The 15,173-nt window shown below is 40.7% G+C and overlaps 1 protein-coding gene across 1 annotated transcript in view; it reads left to right on the forward strand.

Moving 5' to 3' along the window:
- LOC308101024 (uncharacterized protein) overlaps positions 1 to 9,838 on the forward strand; it is a 32,370-nt gene extending 22,532 nt beyond the window's left edge. Inside the window, exons 12-16 of the mRNA XM_080450306.1 lie at positions 2,052 to 2,085; positions 2,256 to 2,333; positions 2,788 to 2,890; positions 4,504 to 4,628; positions 6,897 to 9,838. Coding sequence (XP_080306432.1) covers positions 2,052 to 2,085; positions 2,256 to 2,333; positions 2,788 to 2,890; positions 4,504 to 4,628; positions 6,897 to 7,032 — 476 coding nt within the window. The 3' untranslated portion in view covers positions 7,033 to 9,838. The remainder of the gene's footprint in view (positions 1 to 2,051; positions 2,086 to 2,255; positions 2,334 to 2,787; positions 2,891 to 4,503; positions 4,629 to 6,896) is intronic.
- The last annotated feature ends 5,335 nt before the right edge of the window (positions 9,839 to 15,173 follow it).

Raw genomic sequence — 15,173 nt, forward strand, 5'->3', positions numbered from 1 at the left:
TACTGTACGGTCTGTACTGTACTGTACGGTCTGTACTGTACTGTACTGTACTGTACTGTACTGTACTGTACTGTACTGTACTGTACGGTCTCTACTGTACAGTACTGTACGGTCTGTACTGTACTGTACGGTCTCTACTGTACTGTACTGTACTGTACTGTACGGTCTGTACTGTACTGTACTGTACTGTACTGTACTGTACTGTACTGTACGGTCTGTACTGTACTGTACTGTACTGTACGTACTGTACTGTACGGTCTGTACTGTACGGTCTGTACTGTACTGTACGGTCTGTACTGTACTGTACGGTCTGTACTGTACGGTCTGTACTGTACTGTACTGTACAGTACTGTACTGTACTGTACAAAGCGCAAAACGAAAGCGAAACCTAACTGCAGCATGCAAACCAAAAGCGAAACCTAACATGCAACTGACACCGGTTTTTCCCGCTTTCAGCCAGTCTGCGGATTGTAGTATAGATATTGTTTTTGTATTTTTCTCACAATTCAGTCCGTATTGTCTGCTACTACACCGTTATGTTTGGCAAGCAGTTTTGCAATTACAGTAGACCATATGCAGGAGGCTTTCTGGGGCAGCAGTTTTATTGGTCATAACTGGTCATAACTGGCACAAAGTGATTGTCCTCCAATCTCCATCCCCAATCCACCGGATTCATGTCACTCTCCATTTCAGTCCACACCATGATCTGGTAATAAACTCTTTGGCAGTGATATTTAGTCAAGGACTCTGTTGGAGGGAGATGTTCTGGGTTGATCAATGATTTGGCAGACACAATTTTCTTGCTAAGAAGTTTGTAGCGCAAAGATGAAAGTGAATCTGTATTCTTGCCACCAAACATAACTGCCATTGCCTTGCTCCCAAGGTCCTCTACCACATTTTTTGCTTGATTTGGGAGCAGATTTGGGAGCAGAAACCCATTCACCATATTGGTGTATGGTAAAGTCAGCATAGGACTGTGCAATGACACCATAACTGTCACCCATTTTCCATGGCAAGCGATGAATCAGGGAGCCACCATCAAGGACATACTGTTCAGTTGGTGGGATAGAATCCAGTATAGTTTTCTTTGATTCCTCGCTTGACAGTTCAGTCACTGCCTGAGCTAGTTGGGGTTTGTCAGCCTTACGGAATATTTATTTGGCTTCAAACAGGGCTGCAGGGAATGGGCTGAGCTCATAGGTCATTACATCTTCCAGTGAAAGGTCTCCGGTTTTTGACATAATCAGAAATCGTTGGAACAACAGACCAGGATCAATGGTTCGGTCTTTGGTAACTTTGATGCTAGACTCATCTGCAAGGGTTTTTGCCCGGTCTTTGCGTTTGAATTAGATCCCAAAAATGGGCTTTCCAACATTTTTTTCAATGAACTCATTCCCAACAGTCTCAAACTCATGAATATTCACGTCTTCTTTGGCGACTACACCAGTCACAATGTTTCTCAGAGATGGGTCTAGAGAGAATGGTTTAAAAGTGCCACGTTTTTCTTTGATCTTTTCCTGGTCAGCGTGATCTCGTTTCATCCTGGAATCTGTGGATTCTCTGTGTTGCTCACTGGTCGTGTAGATGAGATCATTGAATTCCTGCATGGCATTGTTGTACTAGTTAACTTGAAATGGGAGACCATTTCAAAGGGTTTTAATAGAGTCACAAACTAAATATTGGAATTCACAATTATCTAATTGTATCTCTGCAATTTGGACAAGTCCAATGGATTCCTAGGCCCCAAAAACATACGGTTAGACACAAAAAGTACTTGTCTAGGATAAATAATGAAGGAGTTAGGCTGTTTTAATGATTTTTTGGGCATCGTGGACGCCATCTTGAAAATAACACCTTTCCAGTGATCAAACTTTGGTAGACTTTTAGTATGTTATTCAGGACACCACATACTACAGAAAACAGTTGAGAAACCTTTTGTTCCAATTTTTTTTGGGTAAGGTGCTTTTTTTTCATATATGCACCCGCCTATATTAAAAAATAGCAGATATACAAGCTCATAGTGTGTGTGTTCTCTCATGGTCTCTTTGCAGGTGGGTACCAGGACTCGTTCATGGGTCAGGCTGGGTAAGTGACCACTGGCCTTTTATGTTTGTCCGGTAAAACCAAGCATAGTGACCTCACTGACAGGTTTATGTCATTATAGATGAAACTGCTCTTCTGTTCTTTGAAGAACTGATGACATCATTAGTGATGTGAAATGTTTTTTATCTTTTCCTGCTCTCTCTCTCCATCAGAAGTCCATGTCCGTCTCTGTGGGTGGGAAACGTGACGACAGAACTGACTGAGAAGCATCTATGGGACCTTTTTAAAATGTACGACTATTTGTTCATGTCTACTAGGGGTGCAGCAGTTATCCATTATACAAAATAATTTTATAAAATTGTCTTAATATTAATAATTGATCCCTATTTTGAGCATGTCGTAATAGGCAAAGCCTTGTTTTTTGTTCATAACATTTCTTGCTTGTAGATCGTCTAGACTCACTATTTTTGCACAACATATAAAAGAAAATAAATATATATAGAAAGTGCTTCTCGATTATTTGATTAATAAAAAAAGTAATCAATAGAATAAACTCTAAGAAGATCATGGATTGTTGCAGCCAAGAGTCCAAATCACAATCTACGTTAACGCTTTCTTAGAATCCAGCTGCACTTTACATTTTGGCAATATGACCTTTCTCCATCTGAACAGACTCATTGAACTCTTTGAACTCATTGGTTGTCATTGGATTATCTTTGAATGTGTATTTGTTTGTTTTGTCAGGTATGGGGAGATAGAGAGCATCCGGGTGCTTCACGAGCGCTTCTGTGCCTTTGTCAACTTCAAGAACGCCAACATGGCGGCCCACGCTATGGACAAACTTAATGTGAGTGACTGGAGTGAGTGGTTCCTTTACTGCAGTGGTTCTCATCATGGTGGGGTCCGGACACTGAGGGTTTTACAGTGAAGATTAGGGGGTACAAAGGGGGTACAAATCCTATCAGATAGGAGCTTGTAGATCGGCTATTTTCGGTGAAGATTCAAGAACATTTGGTGTAGAGGGGAAAAAAGGAGCGGGCCGAGTCTAGAGCCCTGTGGGACTGTAATGAAGTGGGGTTAAAGATCCAGGGCAATGACATTTTCGGTAATTTTATTTTGAAGTTTCAGTCTGAAAGTTTCAGCCTCGCAACCAATCAGAAGTTTCCATCCCTTCAGGCTATGGCACGGTAGAACCTCACTCACATGGTACACAGTGTTATTGTTTGTAGCCTGTATGAGCAGGCTGGTCAAGGGAGAGAAAGACAGCCACTGTGCAGAATGTTTTATACCAAGTTGCTTATGTCTAACCTATAATGTTTTCAGATACATATTTTAGTGTTGATTAAGTTTACAATGAGTAATACACCGTCTGGATGTCATCTTGAATGAGATTAAAAATGGAGTAGTTCTGTAATTAAAATCAGCTGTGTGCAGCTATGGGACTCACGCAGCTGAACGAAATCAAGATTAATTTATATTCATGAAAGTTGATCTATGTCATCACGCAGCACGTTGTCGTTCACAGGAAGGAAGTAAGATTGGCTTTTTTTCAATTTATTTGGCATCTATTGCTAGGTATGCCCATATGATGACAACGGATATGCTCTAAAATTGTGAAAAAAGTATTTTTCATTTCAGTAGACCTTTTAGTGGTTAAAAAGGCTGAGAATATCTGCCTTACTGTATTCTCACCCTGTAGAGTTGACTTATGTGATTGTGATTGTAACCTGTGTTTCTACCACAAGTAAGACGCGCGAACGCTGGAAGCGAACGCAGCTCGAAAATATTGTGTATTTACGGACTTGTGTGTGTTGTGTGTGTGTGTGTGTGTGTGTGTGTGTGTGTGTGTGTTTTGACTGTAGCTGCACTCTGGCGCACCCAGGCAGTGCACTGCACACAGACACACACACACACACACACAAGCCGAGCAGAGTTTCATAGTAGGCTCCACTTGGGCGGAGGCGCGGCGTTCGCAAACAGGGTTATAGTATTGTGTTGTAACCTGTGTTTATACCAACAGGGTTATAGTATTGTGTTGTAACCTGTGTTTATACCAACAGGGTTATAGTATTGTGTTGTAACCTGTGTTTATACCAACAGGGTTATAGTATTGTGTTGTAACCTGTGTTTATACCAACAGGGTTATAGTATTGTGTTGTAACCGGTGTTTATACCAACAGGGTTATAGTATTGTGTTGTAACCTGTGTTTATACCAACAGGGTTATAGTATTGTGTTGTAACCTGTGTTTATACCAACAGGGTTATAGTATTGTGTTGTAACCTGTGTTTATACCAACAGGGTTATAGTATTGTGTTGTAACCGGTGTTTATACCAACAGGGTTATAGTATTGTGTTGTAACCTGTGTTTATACCAACAGGGTTATAGTATTGTGTTGTAACCTGTGTTTATACCAACAGGGTTATAGTATTGTGTTGTAACCTGTGTTTATACCAACAGGGTTATAGTATTGAGAACACGAGGCTGGTGGTGCGTTATCCAGATCGTCGTACCCAGAGGGTCATCCCCATCCCGCTGAAGACCACCCTGCCCATCACACAGCAGACTGTAGGGGCAGCTGTCGGGTAAGGAACACGTTACAAACTCTCTCTCCGTGGTGCTGAAGCTAATAGCTTTCATACTTGAAACTACTGGAAGGGGGCACGGTGGCGCAGTCGGTAGTGCTGTCAGCTCACAGCTAGAAGGTCCTGGGTTTGATTCCCACCGGGGGACGCTGTGGGCGTGTTCTCTCCTCCGTGTCATCAGTGCCCATACCCTAGGTGGGGTTGGCGAAAAGGCCTTTCTGTGTGGAGTTTGCATGTTCTCCCCGTGTCTCCTAGGGTAGGTACCCTCACAAAAAACATGCAGTAATCCTGGGCTCTATACTGCCTCCCCCTGGTCAGCCGGGGCGCCTGATGGAGGGGAAAGGAACTGGTTGGAATAACGTGTTCCTTCTGCATGCTACGTACCGGGGAAACTCCCCCCTGTCAGGTGATGAGAAGCGGCCTGCTCACTCCTCATTCGTTGAAAGAAGCATGAGCTCAGTTCGGGGCTCTCCCCAGGCTGGCAGAGGGAGAGTAGCGCCCAGGATTACAGCTTAGGCAATTGGGACTGGGTGAAAAAATGGGTTACAAAATCGTGGGATAAAAAAATTGGGGGAAAAAAATACAAATAAAATACTTGAAACTACTCACACTTTTGTAACACGGTGGCCATTTTGCTCTTAACTTCATACTCGAGGGGAAAAGAAATGTTGATGACTCATCCTGCACTTGGGGGGTGCATACACATTTTCTGTCCAAATTAAATGCTTTTTATAGAATGTGTATGTCCCCCCATTTCTATCAAATCTGCCAGTTGAGAGCTATCTGTAGAAACAAAAAAATGACAAGTTTCTCTCTCTGGCCACCAGGCGGCAGCAGTAGCCTACTAGGAGAAGGAGACAGACACCACTGTTGTCTTCTTCAATTTATTATCACAAAAGAGTTTGAAGTTAAAATGAGGTGTAGATTATGTCTCCTGTAGGTTTAAGTTTGGGTTAAGACTAATAAACAACGTTTTAGGTTCCAGGTTTGTTATGACAAGATGACCCAAAGCGAGTTGTGATGCACCACCTTTGTTTTTTTGTTTTTTTTTGTCTTTGGGAGTCCTGTTACTGTACTGTAAACTCAAGCCAATATCTGTGACATGTTACTACCCTAGCTTACTGGGGTTTTTTTTTATACAGGAAACATGCACAATCAAATGGCATGACTGCTAACCATTGTCTTTAAGGCCTTCAAAAGTATTAGTAAATCTGAAATAGGCTAGACGAATACATATTGCTTTAGTATTTCAATTACTGTTGCGGATTGCAGTACATTCTGACTCCAGGGTGTCATGTTTCGCTGCTTGTTTAAGTGTATTTAAGTGTCCGATCGGCCTCGCTTGGTCACGCCTCATGACCTCACTTCTGACAGCGTGCCTGCCTTGTTGTCAATGTTTTTAACTTGCTGTAATGGTATTTTCAATGTTGGAATCTCCATGGTCCGCATATGCCTGATGGATCCAGTTCTCACCCCAAGGTGTGAAATGTGGCCTCCCAACTAATCAAATATGTCTGGTCAAATTGAGGCCTTGGGGTGAGAACGTGTTGCATTTAACAACTCGTTTTGATGTCAAATTGGTCTTAAATTTCCTCCAGAGTTCTATTTAAAAGATCTTAAAAAGTCTTGCACTTAAAAGTACAGATACCATGTCAGACTGAGACATGAAGCTTCTTACCAAGGTTATTATAGTTAAAACGATAAACAACTGAAACTGTGTTGTGTGTTTACAAAACTAACTAAAATGAACTGAAATTATAGACATAATGCCCTTAGTTTTTGTTTTTATCAATTTATAAGCTTTTTGGGTGTTTCGCTGTACTAGCTTTACACCAGCTGTTTTTATTACACAATAGCCTACACTTACTCTGGCCCTTTTTTAAATGCTGCACCTAACAGATGACTGAAAGTATAAAAAACTAACACTAAAACTAACTAGCAAATCCGCTCTAGAAACTAATTAAAACTAACTGAATTAGAGAAAAAAAATCTAAACAAACTTAAACTAAAGTGAAAAATACTAAACTATTATAACCTTGTTTCTTACTTTGGAGATGTGTTTTAAATGATAAAAGATGTGTTTTAAATGATAAAAGGCTCTGGTAATGTGTTTTAAATGTGTTTTAAATGATATAAGGCTCTGGTAATGTGTTTTAAATGTGTTTTAAATGATATAAGGCTCTGGTAATGTCAGGAAGTGTTTTAAATGATAAAAGGCCCTGGTAACGTCAGGGAAGTGAGTTTGTAACGCGGCTCCTTTGTGCTCAGACCCAGACGGCGCGGCCCGGTGAACGGAGACGAGTGTTACTTCTGGAGAACCACTGGCTGCCATTTTGGGGACAAGTGTCGCTACAAGCACATTCCTGACCAGAAAGGAAAGGACCGGAAACCCTGGCAGCCTTGAGGAGGCTCCGTTTCCTCCTCCTTTATACTGCAAGGGTTCAAAGGAGAGACTGGGGCCAAGAGAAGAGGTACTGAATGGACCAACCAGATTCTTTTGGCAATAATGGACCAAGTCAAACACGGACCACATCAAACACTCAGGCTCTAAGGGATACAAAGTAAACCTCACAGGCCGACAGCCTCAACCTCTGGATTCCCCTCTTACTGAGGACATGAAACTGACCTGGACCTTGATTCTGTTGAAAGGGTTAAAGGTTCCTGGCCTTCCACATGGAAAGAGTTGGGTATTTATTTTCCAGGCCAAAACTTCTTGGTGATTTATCCTGGGGACCAGACCTGTATATAATAAACTATGACTCAAAGCACATCTTGGTGTATCTACGCGTTTCAAAAAGGAATTTGACTAACTTCCCTTGAAATGAGCATCACTTGTGGATTTGTGCCAGTTGATATTGTCACAGTGTGGCATAACCTAGCTTTATCTCTTTTCTTTTTTTTGTAATTTGGCAATAAATCTTTGTGAGCTTTACAACAATAGCTGTTTGAATTGAACAACTGACCCCCGTGTACAGCAGGTCCTCAGGATAAGATCTGTGAAGCTCTGGTCTGGGCTAGAGTTAGACCACAGCCAGTCATCTGGACGTCTTGGACTTGTGGCTGAGACCGGGGCTCTCACCCCCCAGCCTGCTCCTTCTCAGTCTGTTTACCTGTCTGTTCCAATACTACCAGGCCAACAGACCAAAGACAGACCAACCTGCAGACTCACTTTGACAATTTATAGTCCTCTCAATGTCAGACGGGGACATTCATTAGATCACCAGACTAAGAGACCCAGAGAGGTCAGTAAATATGTACCATCACACAAACTAACAGGGCTGGGCAGTCAGGAGGGATCGGATATCATTGTGATGATAATGTCCTATTGTGGCGCAAATGTACATTTTCTTTTTTCTTTTTGATAAAAATGGTCAAATATAGCTTATGTACATCTACGAGCTCACAACGCATCGGGATGCAACACTTTCTGAGCCTGTAGATGGACAATTTTATCAATTTTTGCCATTTTTTTGAAAGTTTAAAATAAGATATGCAAAATCCACTCGAGTCTCATATCACAAACAATATGGATATAATAATATGGATATATTGCCCAGCCCTAAACACAAAACACTTATGGAGGGAATGTAAAATGTTTTTGTTGTCTCAAAGCATGGGTTCAGTCTGTTATTTACTTTAGTACATGAGGACACTCCCTGTCTATTAGGTAGTCAGACATAACACTTACAGTTATACACACTAGATAAATATCCATGTATCGCCTCTTTCAGTGATTGGACTGCTGCTCACTTTGCTTCAATAACAAATGGAAAAATAAGTAATATGCTTTCCTAATTATATATCATTTCTTCTACATTGTAGCATTGACTAGCACCCTGCTCTGAGGCTTAGAGCAGAAGATAGCGTGATAAGTGTCGCAGCAGAATATCTACGGTATTATCTTCTTAATTACTTAATTGCTTTATAATCACCTGCATCACATATATTACTACTATGCCTTTTTATTGGGACAACCAGCATCCCAGTGCAACCTGTTTAATCTTATAGAGAAGTGTGTAAATATGGTGGTCAGTACTGTTTCTCCATCTCTGGAACACACACACACTCACGCACACTTTTTCTTTTGTAGGGCGTCGACCCTATCATGGTGACGGTCGTGGTGTTTAGTGAACTTTAAAACGTCATCACGCGTATTGCACCCTTCTTTACATAAAAGACGTGTTTCTTTACATGAAGACGTACGCACACGGCTCCGTGTTTGTAGCGTGTCAGGCGTCGTATTTTTTCAAAAGCAGTGTTTTCGTTTAGGGATCTCCATTCCAGTATTCCACTGAACCAAATAATGCTGTTTGTTTTTTGGTCACAATAATAACGCTATGAAACACTAGACAGTGCATTAAAACTAATTTAGACCTGGATCTGTTAAGATTCCACTTGGAAACACGTGGGGCTATCTTTACACCTGTTAGTCCACACTACAGTACGTTGTAGCTCAAACTATGTACACGATGGAGGAAATATTTATTGTCCTATTTATATTGACTTAAACTATGTACCTTGGGAGCTGTATTCAGCCTTTGCTTTATTTTTTTCTCATCACATTTGGGTTAGCTAACAAAAAGATTTTCTCATCACATGGGGTTAGCTAGTAAAGAGACTTATGTTGCTATTAGTTTGTGCCTTATGACCTGAGGCTCACTGGAGCTAGAGGAGAGAGAAATGATGCTGTCTTAAGGATTTAGTGAAAACACTGTCACGTGCTGCAGTTCTGCTTTTCTGTGGGTCTGTGTGTCTTCCTCTATCCGCCTCGTGGTGTTGGGCCAAAGTTGTGAAAGAGAAATTTGACGAAACAAACTCGACTAAGATCTCAAGTGTCTCTGGAGTTGGTAACTTTGGTTTATAGTGTGTTACAATTGATATAGTATTCTTAAGACTTACAAATTGTTCTTGGTTTTTATTCTTATCAAAAAAGCCTTGTAAAAAAAAAGAAAAAGAAATATTCCCTTTGGTTCATTGTTAACTATTTGGCATGCAATTTTAGTACATTTATATATATATTTTTCACACTCAAAGAAAAACATTACAGGAAAATGGGTTTTAATTATTGACTTTATACCCTTTGGTTTAACTTGAGAGCTGCAACCTGTTATTCGTTTTTATTTTTTATTAATCTACCAAATATGTGTATTGGGTTTTTCTGTGCTGCACTGCCAAAGAGTCTTTTGTATTTAATAAATTTATTTGAATTACACAAACCGTCTTCTCATTCTAGCCATACCAGCCTACGGACAAAAATACACAGTTTGCATTCAGTATTTTTTATGATGTTATGTGATTTATCTTTAGAGAGGAAAACAAAAGGAGGATGTGGTTCTCTTTCCACAAGGCGGCAGTGTTGCCTCTATTAATAGTTCCCATTGAACTACTTTTCAGCACCAATCTGAAAGCCTGGTATGTGATATTGTATAGGCTTATTTTAACTACCAGTAATAAAGCATTGAGAGGCTGCTTTAAGTCATTCCTGATGCTGTGACACTTCTCTGTGATTGAAGAGGTTAATCAAAGCCTGTGGGGCCCGATGTGGAGCACATGGGAACCCTGTCATCACTTGTATGAGACAGTTGTGTGGCCAGCATTAAGGATGCACCAGGGAATCTGCAACCACTCAAAGCCCTTTGGGATAACGGTGCAGAGAATGTGTGGGAAACGCAGCGACCATGACGGAGAAGAACATGTTTTTGACTGCAGAGCCTGATGCCTGATGCCACCTGCTCTGTTAATATCTCCAGTGCTAATTGAACTCTTTGAGAGTGTACTAATGCAACCATTTTGGTTCCATTGTGTACACTCTCTGAGTTCTAGGACCCGTAAGGTCCATTTGGGTCTTAACTATCAATCATTTAGCTGTGGACGGGTCCATTTGGTTAAAATTGCAGATGGATAAATGAACACCAAAGATTTTAGATTGTATTGTGTACTGTGAGAGAGTGCGTGCGTGCGTGCGTGCATGCATCTGTCTTTTACAGTGGTATAAAGTAACTAAGTACATGTACTCAAGTACTGTACTTAAGTAAAATGTTGAGGTATTTGTACTTTACTTGAGTATTTCCAATTTCCAATACTTTTACTTGAATTCCACTACATCTCAGAGGCAAATATTTTCAAAAGATGTTTATACATTTGACAACTTTTGGTACTTTAAGTACATTTTGATGCCAATACTTTTATACTTTTACTCAAGTACATTTTTAATTCCGGACTTTTACTTGTAACAGAGTATTTCTACATTGCAGTATTGATACTTGTACTTAAGTAAAACATTTGAGTACTTTTTCCACCACTGCTCTTTTAGAAGGAAAGGCTGCATTTGTCCAGAATGCAAACTACAGGATATTCACATCTTAGTGTTTCTCTGAGGTCAACCGTCTTTTGTAATTATCTTTTGATGTTGAGTAACAGTGACTAAAGGCCTTTTCCTGTGGCTGTGTGTGACTGTGGCTTTCCCATCTCAAAATCTGTGGATTTGTGTGGAAGGATCTGCTGTCTTTTGTCACAAAGAAAAAGGTTTGTCTCGCAAAAGTTTGTCTTGCAAAACAATAGAAACACCGCCGGCACGCTTAATGCTATCTCCATTATGTTTAATTACCACGTCACGGAAACCCGTTGCACCCTATTGTCACATCTTGTTCCTTGTCTACTTGAGCTTAAAGACTTAAGATGCCCTGTCACTTCTAACAGAAGGTGCCTGCCAGGCTTGTGTGTGTGTGTGTGTGTGTGTGTGTGTGTGTGTGTGTGTGTGTGTGTGTGTGTGTGTGTGTGTGAGCGCGTTACGAAAGCAAAAAAAAAAACCTCTTCTGTGCGCTGGGAGCAGAGCAGTGGGGGGTGAGAACAAGGAGGTGCTGTCATTTTGCAAAAGGCACTTGTTTATTGTTGGAGAGCATGTATTTATTTCATGCCTCCACAGATTGTGGCTTTAAGGGCAGAGCCGGCTCGGGCGGCGTAATTAGAGAGGCGGAGAGAGAGAGGGCTCTGCCACAGAGAGCTGCTGAGGCTCACAGGCTCAGCCCTGTGGGCCCCCAGGAGCCCTCTAATGCACTCTCACTGAAACACACACACACACACACACACACACACACACACACACACACACACACACACACACACACACACACACACACACACACACACACACACACACACACTCTGTTAAGTGTTAGTTAGCACACACACACACATATGGTACCTGTTCTGTGTGAGACTTTAATGAGGTTCCAAACAGTATGTAATAGGGTTGTCCCGTCATGGCCCCGATGGCTGGCGTAGCGGTCCGGGCACCTAGGCTGCCAATGCTATTTCGAATCCCGATCCCGAAGACCTTTGCTGCCTGTCAGTCACCATCTCTCTCTCTCCCCAAATAGATATCTCTCTCCCCTGTTCCTACTGTATCTATCATTAAAGACAAAAAAAGAAGAAAAAAGGGTCGTCCCCGTTAATCGTCTTGATAATTAATCAATTAAAACGGTCAGTTTGGTCCAGAGCCGTATAAGAGAGTTATGACACTAGAGGGTTGACTCCCATTGTAAGAATGGAATGAGGAAGTGCTCTGTCTATCTCAATGAGATAGTTTCAATGTTTGGAACTACAGCCCATAGCAGCCCGCTTTGCGGCGAGATCAAAGCGTGACGTTACTCTCTTTTCTACACTCTGGTTTGGTCTTTGTCAACCAAGACTTTGTTAGTTGATTACGATTTTTTTTAAATGCTTTTCCCCACATCCACATCTCTTGTAAACTCTAGATATAAGCCATTAATTGTGACAGTCTATAACTTTAAATTGCTAGTAGCCATTGTGAAATAAACTCTAGAATGTTCAGGTGTCAACTTCACCAATCTGAAAGTTCTTGTATTAATTTAACTGTGGATAAGGTTATGAATACGTTTAGGCTTTGGCATAGTTTTACTGAGGTTAAGTTTAGGATTAAGGTTGGGTTTAGGCATAGTTTACTGAGGTTAAGTTTAGGATTAAGGTTGGGTTTAGGCATAGTTTACTGAGGTTATGTTTAGGAATAAGGTTAGGTTTTGGTGTAGTTTTACTGAGGTTACGTTTAGGAATAAGGTTGGGTTTAGGCATAGTTTTACTGAGGTTACGTTTAGGATTAAGGTTGGGTTTAGGCATAGTTTACTGAGGTTATGTTTAGGAATAAGGTTAGGTTTTGGTGTAGTTTTACTGAGGTTACGTTTAGGAATAAGGTTGGGTTTAGGCATAGTTTTACTGAGGTTACGTTTAGGCATAGTTTTACTGAGATTAAGTTTAGGAATAAGGTTGGGTTTAGGCATAGTTTTACTGAGGTTACGTTTAGGCATAGTTTTACTGAGATTAAGTTTAGGAATAAGGTTGGGTTTAGGCATAGTTTTACTGAGGTTAAGTTTAGAAATAAGGTTAGGTTTTGGTGTAGTTTTACTGAGGTTACGTTTAGGAATAAGGTTGGGTTTAGGCATAGTTTTACTGAGGTTAAGTTTAGAAATAAGGTTAGGTTTTGGTGTAGTTTTACTGAGGTTACGTTTAGGAATAAGGTTGGGTTTAGGCATAGTTTTACTGAGGTTAAGTTTAGAAATAAGGTTAGATTTTGGTGTAGTTTTACTGAGGTTAAGTTTAGAAATAAGGTTAGGTTTAGGCATAGTTTTACTGAGGTCATGTTTAGGAATAAGGTTAGGTTTAGACATAGTTTTACTGAGGTTCAATTTAGAAATAAGGTTAGGTTTAGACATAGTTTTACTGAGGTTAAGTTTAGGAATAAGGTTAGGTTTAGACATAGTTTTACTGAGGTTAGGTTTAGGAATAAGGTTAGGTTTAGACATAGTTTTACTGAGGTTAAATTTAGAAATAAGATTAGGTTTAGATATAGTTTACTGAGGTTACGTTCAGGAATAAGGTTAAGTTTAGACATAGTTTTACTGAGGTTAAGGTTAGGAATAAGGTTGGGTTTAGACATAGTTTTACTGAGGTTACGTTTAGGCATAGTTTTACTGAGGTTACGTTCAGGAATAAGGTTAAGTTTAGACATAGTTTACTGAGGTTAAGGTGAGGAATAAGTTTGGGTTTAGACATAGTTTACTGAGGTTAAGGTTAGGAATAAGGTTGGGTTTAGACATAGTTTTACTGAGGTTACGTTTAGGCATAGTTTTACTGAGGTTACGTTCAGGAATAAGGTTAAGTTTAGACATAGTTTACTGAGGTTAAGGTGAGGAATAAGTTTGGGTTTAGACATAGTTTACTGAGGTTACGTTTAGGAATACCTGGTGTCGACCGTTCCGTGGTCGTCGGATTTGACGACCACGGGGTGAGCGTGTTTTGGGGCGAGCGTTCTTGCATTCATCTGAAAAGGCTGGTCTCTGCATGATTGTACTGTATGCAGCAAATGCTATTTTATAGAGTTGTTGATTAAATCATCTGATTGATTTGTCGTCAAATTCCTATGACTGTTAGTCAACTAAGAATGTCTTTAGTCAAGGACAGCCCTAGTATCTAATATGAAACAAGGACAGCCCTAGCATCTAATATGAAACACTGCACAAGAGAAGCATGTCATGTCACAACGCGTCACGTTGCGACGTGCTGTTAGCTTGTAGATCTGCTATTTTTTTAATACCAATTGTTCACCCTAGAATAGGGATGCTAGGGTTTATGCCGTTAGACTGGCAGGAAGTTCTGACGGTAGTACTTCAGAGTCTTGACTCTATTGCATATTTTGCCTTCCCTCCTGTCTTTTTTCTCTCTGATTAGGTCCCTCTAGTCTAAAGCTTGATTTATAGCCTAAAATAGCCGATCTTCTAACCGATTTTCTGAAAGTTAATGGATATGAACATTCTGTGTCTGTGAGGTGCAGTAATGCAAAGTATGTGAGCAATGCAGCTTGCGTTCTGAATGTATACGTATATACAGTACGTATATGTTCTAAACAGGAGCTGAGCCTTGCAGACCGATCGAAAAATAAGGTGTTACGCTTTGAGGCTCTAAATGTTGTGTTTTTCCTCTGCCCACCTCACCCTGTCATGATGTAAATTATTCATGTCTATGAATATACATTGCAGCCTTAAAATGGACCCCTGAGGTTTGCCTTAAAACTGAAATACATTTCATCAACAAAACAACCTGCGGAACGCAGAACTTTCCACGCAGCTAATTCAGTCATGAACCCTCTGAGAGAAAAACATTCTTTCAAAATAAACAAACAGCTTCCAAAACAAGTGGAGAGACCTTAATGGACACACAGAGAGAGAGAGAGAGGCCTTAATGGACACACAGAGAGAGAGAGAGAGGCCTTAATAGAGAGAGAGAGAGAGAGAGAGAGAGAGAGAGAGAGAGAGAGAGAGAGAGAGAGAGAGAGAGAGAGAGGAGAGAGAGAGAGAGAGAGAGAGAGAGAGAGAGAGAGAGAGAGAGAGAGAGAGAGAGAGAGAGAGAGAGAGAGAGAGAGAGAGAGAGAGAGAGAGAGAGAGAGAGAGAGAGACCTTAATGGACAGAGAGAGAGAGAGAACAAATCTAATCAAGGTGGAGCACTGAATTGACCCCTTGGTCCAAGGCCAT

This window comes from Gymnoscopelus braueri, assembly GCF_963280865.1.
Source record: "Gymnoscopelus braueri genome assembly, chromosome: 14".
In the NCBI taxonomy this organism is placed as follows: Eukaryota; Metazoa; Chordata; class Actinopteri; order Myctophiformes; family Myctophidae; genus Gymnoscopelus; species Gymnoscopelus braueri.